The sequence below is a fragment of the Sinocyclocheilus anshuiensis genome, unplaced genomic scaffold, assembly GCF_001515605.1.
Source record: "Sinocyclocheilus anshuiensis isolate Anshui unplaced genomic scaffold, SAMN03320099.WGS_v1.1 scaffold652, whole genome shotgun sequence".
NCBI classification, from domain to species: Eukaryota; Metazoa; Chordata; class Actinopteri; order Cypriniformes; family Cyprinidae; genus Sinocyclocheilus; species Sinocyclocheilus anshuiensis.
In genome coordinates, this window is record NW_015555769.1 from 285,371 (window position 1) to 293,104 (window position 7,734).

A 7,734-nucleotide genomic window follows, 5' to 3' on the forward strand; every position below is an offset into this window, starting at 1 on the left:
ATGACTTAAAGACAAAAGAACTGATAAAAAAGCTGTTATAGGAGCAATAGCCATGTGGGCAGCGCTGTGTCATCTGCCATAGCTTATTTGTTTATATAAAAGCTTAACCAGACTTATTTGTTCATTAATGACGTCATCAGCGACTAGACGACTTCGACTCGACTTTCATCACATAAAAGTCGACTTCAAAAAATCAGAAGTCATTCAACCCCTAGTGTACGATATTGACAAAACTGACGCGCGATGTCTCCTCCTGAGGACTTGTAGGCCTCCACCACAGACAGATCGCCTTCGACTACACCTGCACACACACACACGAGCGCAGCGGGTTAGCTCTCACACGTGTTACACCACACTGTCATGATTTATAGTAACCGGCTGCTCGTGTTTTCAGTGAAGAAACACACACAGTCTACATCAGGAGAGCTTCTCCAAACGTGACACATGAGTTGAACCGCTGCACACGTGTGGATCAGGAAACAGTTCATAAGATTATTAATCAGGCATGCCGATTTGTTCGGTGGTTAATGTGTTCTAAAGTGATCTGACGTGGTCGTTCCATGTGCTGCTCGCGGTCTCGAGACATCAGCTGTCTGAAGATCTCCGCATGCCAGACTGACCCAGAGCACGAGAGCACTGACACACACTCGCAGCGTTTGGACGCTTCTGAAACCGTGTAAAGGTCACAGTCACACGAGTGCGTTTACTTGTTGATCTGCTGCATGTTATTTATAAGTTTCTGAATCATATCAGAGTTTACAGCTGATGGAATGACTAATCTGAAAGATTTTAACAACCCATTCAGATGATGCGTGTGTTTAATTGTCTAATATATAAATTTATGAGTAACAATAATTCATATTTGTTCTATTTGTTTTTATCGATAATGGTAACTACACACAATTATTGAACTTCAACAATTAAAATTACACATTACGAATTTTTAATAGTAAAGGATAATGAATAAAGCATTCCTGTAGCTCAAGCAGAACACAGCAACACAGAAGACATCTTCCACACGTTTGTTGTGTCCAGAGCATCCGGAAACAAAAAATCATGCCCAAGAAAAAGTTTGTGATTGTATCAAATCATTGACAGTCAGGATTCTGAGTGTCATGTGAAGGATTCACTTTGCGTTGCATGCTTACTTTTTAAAGATCTAACCAAACCTTATTGATAATTTATACTACGGGGCCGTTGAGCGCTTGAATCTGATTGGCTGATGAATGTTCTAATGTGTGCGATTATTTTCAGGGAAACACACGGCTAAAGTAGTTCCAGGCAGGTCTTGACCGCATCACATGTCCATATCACTTACAACAGGTATTTGAATTATTAGAAAATAATGCACACCCGAGGTGTAACGGCTACATCACCACCTATTTCCTGAGAATTATTAATCAATTATTCCTTCATCAAAATCTATTATTGAAACAATCCTGCCAAGCGTTTCACTCTTTCCTCATCCACATAGACAGGAGCTGTGCTTGCATGACTATAATCTGCCACAAGTGAACTAGCATGCGACATTTCTTCAGCAGAATAAACTACAGAGTTTACACTGATTAACACAAAAGTCTGGCTATACGAGACTAATGCCAAACCTACACTACAAAGATGGCACAGAAGCGCTTCTGACGTGGCATTTAAGTGTCTTTACACATGCTGCTCAGAGACTGCATGAATGCATTTACACAATGTGTACTGTGATACTAAGGTGGGTCAGAGCAGGCATCATTTTCTCTGGCTTTTACGCAGCATTATGTCTTAACACTGAATTCTGAGCTGGCACAGAGCAGCCTTGAGTGTATAAAGACACCTTAGGAGGCCCCTGAGAGCGAGTAAAGAGGCACTCACCAGCGCAGGCGTTGAGAAACAGCCAGTCTGTCTTCCTCATGCGGTTCTTGATCTGTTTGAGCTTCTTGAAGTCCACCTCGATCTCCTCGTTTCCGCTCTGAGCTCCAGCGGCCAGCTCGATCTGCAGCTCCGCCTCACGTTTAGAGGAGGCAGGTGAGAGCCGCTGCGCCCCGCTGCACACGCCCCGTGCTCGGCCGCGGTCCCGCTCGTTAATCACGGATGAGGGCTCGTCAGGCTCGCGCGGCTGGAAGGCGTCGTTGGGTCTAGGGTGGTCACACACCACGCAGCGAGAGGATTTGGGCCAGTTCTCATATGAGCAGACCGAGCAGGTCCAGCACTGCGCTCGTGTGTGGAGTCGGTTCCGGTCGTTGTATTCCTCACACGGATCCGCTGGAGGGCCGGTTCCGGACGTCTGCGGGGTTTCTGTGGGGCTGTAGATGCGCTGCCGGACACTGCGGCACTGGGTGCAGCGGATCGCTCTGGGCCAGTTCAGGTAAGTGCACACCTGACACGACCATTTGCCACTGTGCTCGGAGGACTCGGCCGGGCGGACGCGGGGCCGGGCGCTGGAATCAGGGCAGATGAGCAGGCTGTCGTTGCACACGGGGTCACACCGGTGTCCGGCGCCGCTCGGGAACAGTTCCTCTGTTATGATGGTTCCGCTGGGCCGCTGCGCTCGGCACATGGTGCACTTAATAGCAGTCGGCCAGTTTTCATACGTGCAGTACTCACACGACCACTTCACACACAGCTCTGTCATGATGGACCAGCACACACACTCACACACACACACACTCAACAACACACACTTACATCAGGCTCACACATTGACACGGAGACAGCAATCTGCAAACACAAAATAAGATGAGACATGTCAGAAATACAAAACATCCAAGACTCACAACTTTCTATCTTTAATACTCTAGTCTTCAATACTTCCAAAAATACTACCAATTATAATGTCAGTGATATAACATGAGTGTTGACAGTAGCATTAATATTGTCAGTTAGTATTTCACAGCACTGACAGGATTAATATTGTTATTGACACTCATATATGACAGAACTGACAGTATTAATATTATTAACTCCCACAGTACAGATAGTATTAATGTTATTAGTCATATTTGTAACTGATAGTATTAATGTTATTGGAGAGTGATACTCATATCTCACAGTATTAATGTTATTAGTGTCACTCATATCTCACAGTATTAATGTTATTAGTGATACTCGCATCTCACAGTATTAATGTTATTTGTAATACTCATATCTCAAAGTATTAATGTTATTTGTAATACTCGCATCTCACAGTAGTAATGTTATTTGTAATACTCGCATCTCACAGTATTAATGTTATTAGTGATACTCATATCTCACAGTATTAATGTTATCTGTGATACTCATATCTCACAGTATTAATGTTATTAGTGATACTCATATCTCACAGTATTAATGTTATTAGTGATACTCATATCTCACAGTATTAATGTTATCTGTGATACTCGCATCTCACAGTATTGTTATTTGTAATACTCGCATCTCACAGTAGTAATGTTATTTGTAATACTCGCATCTCACAGTAGTAATGTTATTTGTAATACTCGCATCTCACAGTAGTAATGTTATTTGTAATACTCGCATCTCACAGTAGTAATGTTATTTGTAATACTCGCATCTCACAGTAGTAATGTTATTTGTAATACTCGCATCTCACAGTAGTAATGTTATTTGTAATACTCGCATCTCACAGTAGTAATGTTATTTGTAATACTCGCATCTCACAGTAGTTCACAGTATTAATGTTATTTGTAATACTCGCATCTCACAGTACTGACGGTATTAATGTTATTTGTAATACTCACATCTCACAGTATTAATGTTATTAGTGATACTCATATCTCACAGTATTCATATTATTAGTGATACTCATATCTCACAGTATTAATGTTATTTGTAATACTCGCATCTCACAGTATTAATGTTATTTGTGATACTCGCATCTCACAGTATTAATGTTATTTGTGATACTCGCACCTCACAGTATTAATGTTATTAGTGATACTCATATCTCACAGTATTAATGTTATTTGTGATACTCGCATCTCACAGTATTGTTATTTGTAATACTCGCATCTCACAGTACTGACAGTATTAATGTTATTAGTGCCACTCGCATCTCACAGTATTAATGTTATTAGTGCTACTCGCATCTCACAGTATTAATGTTATTAGTGCTACTCGCATCGCACAGTATTAATGCTATTTGTAATACTCATATCGCACAGTATTAATGCTATTATTGGTACTCATGTCACAGTATTAATGTTATTTGTAATACTCATATCTCACAGTAGTAATGTTATTAGTCACAGCACTGAGGGCTATTATTTACTGACACCCATATGTCACAGTACAGATGTTATTACTAATATCTCGCAGCACTGAGTGTTAATGTTCTTATTGACACTTGTCCCTCTCACCAGTCACCCTACCATATAAATAAATCGCATTAATACTCTGACAGACACATATTACTGCTGAAGCATGTAAATACTCACATCGCTCCGCGCGCAGCTCCTCATGAAAGAGACTTAAATCACCTCAGTCTGTCTTTATCGTTGTTATTCGACCTCCATTGTGTCGTTTAATCTCCAGGCTTTATATCAGTCTTTGAACGGCGTTTTTATGTCGATGAATACTGTTTCTAATCTCTGAATGTTGATTTGGATGCGGATTTAATGGCGGCGCTGACAAAATAAAAACGACCAGCTTCTCGCGCAGCGTCACGTGCACGTGATCAGACGCACCGTCGCTGATTGGACGGCTCCACACCACGTGAAAACCAACCCTAGAATGAGACATTCATTATCGCATGTTTTAAAAATCATGTTAAAACTATTTTAAAATTGACTGAAATTAAATACATGTAATCATGACAACAAATCATTTTAAGATAAAAAAAATACACAGAATCTCAGAAGACAAGAAATACCTAATTATTTAATTAAAATACATTTTTAAAACTAATTATTGACCACAAATTCCACTCGCAAATTTGTGTAAGGAAATATCTGCATGTATGTATATAACGATCGGTCAAATGAATACATAAACAGCAATCGTGACCACGTGACACGCCCCTCTCCGTGACGTCACCCAACATGGCGGCCTACTTGAGCCGGTTGCACCACATTTCGCTCCACGTCTCAAACGTGGATAAAGTTGCTCACGAGCTGGTGTCCCGGTTCCAGTTTAACGTGTTCGCGGCCCGACTGACAGACCGAGCGAAGCAGCTCGCGCTCCGCAGAGGATCAGCCGTGTTCGTGGTCAATGAGAGGCCGAGCGAGGCGCCGCGGAGGCTGAATGAACGTCAGGATTTGAACTGTCTGTACGGAGCCCACGCGCACTATCCGGTGGACACCGTGAGTAACGTGTGTTTCGAGGTGGAGGACGTGCAGAGGGCGTCCGCTGCGCTGCGGGATCGGGGTTTGTGTGAGTTTCTCCAGCCGCCCACCGAGGTCGCCGATGACAGCGGCCGGGTCACCTTCTCCATCATCCGCTCGCCGGTGGGTAACGTGTGCCACACGCTCATAGACCGCTCTCGGTATCAGGGGCTCTTCCTGCCGGGCTTCCATCAGGTCCGGACGGACTCCGAGACCGCGGGCCGCTTGCAGTGTCCCATCACGCACTTCGACCACATCACCTACGCCTGTCCCCGCAGCAGCACCGCACACATCACCCGCTGGTACCGCGACACCTTCGGCTTCCGGAGGTTCTTCATTGACAGGTTTCAGTGTCATCATCTCTCTACTGCTGCCGCTGACCCATATCTGCAGATAACTGTTACGATCGGCATTCCTGGAGCTGAACGCCAAGGTCATGGGTTCGATTCCCAGGGAATGCATGAACTGATCCGATGAATGCATTGATCGTGTCTGACAGATGCATAAATGTAAATGGTTCAAACAGTTGAGTTTGGTTTAAACTTGCGCCAAGGTCATGGGTTCGATTCCCAAGAAGGAAACGCACAGATTTTTGTCTAATGTTTTTGAAATAAGTCTCATCTGCTCACGGAGGCTGCATTTATTTGATAAAAAATACAGTAAAATTGTGAAATATTATTATAATGTAAAACAGCTGTTTTCTGTGTGAATATCTGTTAAACTGTAATGTATTTCTGTGATGCGCAGCTGTATTTTCAGCATCATTACTCCAGTCTTCAGTGTCACATGATCTTCAGAAATCATTCTAATATGCTGATTTGCTGCTCAAGAAACATTTCTGATTATTATCAATGTTGAAAACAGTCGTGCTGCACAATATTTCTGTGGAAACCGTGATTCACTACTATTCAAAAGTTTGGGGTCAATCAGTTTGTTTTACTTTTATTCATCAAGGACGCATTTAATTGATCAAAAGTGACATTTGCAATGTTTCAGAAGATTTCTATTTCAAATAAATGCAGTTTTTTTAAACACTGATTCATCAAATAATCCTGAAAAATAAAATGTATCAGTTTCCACAAAAATATGAAGCAGCATGACGACTGTTTTCAATGCAGCCTAAATAAATGTGCACATTAAAAAATCTTAATTATTCTAGATTTTGGCAGGTAGTGTTCATGAACTACTCCAGTGTGTGTAGCTTGAATGCAATGCAAGTTGCTTTGGATAAAAACATCTGCCAAATGCATTAATGCAGTAAAATCACTCATGCTGATGCATTTCTCAAACTACTGAAATATTGTCAGGATTGTTACCCATGACCCGTTCTGTGCAGGAATGAAGATGTGGATGAGGGATACGTGCTAAACCACAACGGGATCGGGCTGCGACTGACCGCTATGGAATACTGGAAATGTAGCGAGTCGGGAATCACACTGCCGTTCAAAGATGAACAAGAGCCGGACTGCAAGTTTGTAATCGCAGAGTCTCTTCCACAGCAGGGTAACATTTAAATGAATCATTTAATACAATGCACTTATTGTGTACATGCATGTTTTGTGTTATTTGGTCAGCTTGGCTGGTGTAGATCGAGTGATGTTGTGTGAAGCAGCATCCAGAAGCACAGCTGTCTGTTTCTAACAGAGGTTTAATCTCAGGCAGGAACCAGGTGGACACGTTTCTGGGTCAGCACAGAGGCGCAGGAATCCAGCACATTGGGCTCTACACCGAGGACATCGTGAGAACGGCTCAGACTCTGAGTCTGTCTGGAGTGCAGTTCTTCTCTCCTCCGCCTGCGTACTACACTGAGGTCAGTGTGCTTCATGAATGCTGTTCTCGTGGCTTCAGGCGAGCAGGTTAGGTATGTCAGGTGTGTGTGTGCACTCAGTCGTGTTGTCCTGTGGTTCGTACTCTGCTCACAGGTGGGAAAGCAGGACGAGATCGTGGCTGCGGGTCACGACCCTCACGTTCTGAGTCAGTACGGGATTCTGCTGGACACTGACCTCCACACGGACACAGACAGCCAGCGGTACCACACTCACTACTGTCACTGATCAACTTATCTCCGGAGTAGATTTTGCGGGACATTTTTATGTTAAATAATATAGATGTTATTATTGTGTATTCATATGCAGCAAATACAAAGGTACCTGTATATAATGCACAATAGTTTTTGTTTTCATCAAAACCCGCTAGACATTCAACAACAGCACTCTCCCCGAGACACTAAAGCCATAACTAGACATGCTTTATAACATGTGACCCTGCAGCACAAAACCAGTCATAAGGGTCAATTTTTCGAAATTGAGATTTATGCATCAGCTGAAAGCTGAATAAATAAGCTTTCCATTGATGTATGGTTTGTTAGTATAGGACAATATTTGGCTGAGATACAACTATTTGAAAATCTGGAATCTGAGGGAGCAAAAGA

General features: G+C 42.7%; 2 protein-coding genes across 3 annotated transcripts in view; one reads left to right on the forward strand and one right to left on the reverse strand.

Annotated features, from left to right (window-relative positions):
- The window catches only part of LOC107674387 (ubiquitin thioesterase ZRANB1-like), a 12,816-nt gene extending 8,146 nt beyond the window's left edge, over positions 1–4,670 (reverse strand). The window contains exons 1-3 of the mRNA XM_016468348.1: positions 4,419–4,670; positions 1,858–2,703; positions 239–301 (exon numbers count right to left, since the gene is read on the reverse strand). Coding sequence (XP_016323834.1) covers positions 239–301; positions 1,858–2,617 — 823 coding nt within the window. The 5' untranslated portion in view covers positions 2,618–2,703; positions 4,419–4,670. The remainder of the gene's footprint in view (positions 1–238; positions 302–1,857; positions 2,704–4,418) is intronic.
- A 338-nt stretch (positions 4,671–5,008) lies between these two features.
- The window catches only part of hpdl (4-hydroxyphenylpyruvate dioxygenase-like), a 5,274-nt gene continuing 2,548 nt past the window's right edge, over positions 5,009–7,734 (forward strand). The window contains exons 1-4 of one of the 2 annotated variants that reach the window (XM_016468359.1): positions 5,009–5,647; positions 6,640–6,806; positions 6,962–7,113; positions 7,226–7,332. In XM_016468359.1, the coding sequence (XP_016323845.1) occupies positions 5,022–5,647; positions 6,640–6,806; positions 6,962–7,113; positions 7,226–7,332 (1,052 nt within the window). In that variant the 5' untranslated portion in view covers positions 5,009–5,021. The remainder of the gene's footprint in view (positions 5,648–6,639; positions 6,807–6,961; positions 7,114–7,225; positions 7,333–7,734) is intronic. The other variant, XM_016468360.1, reaches the window with a different exon arrangement.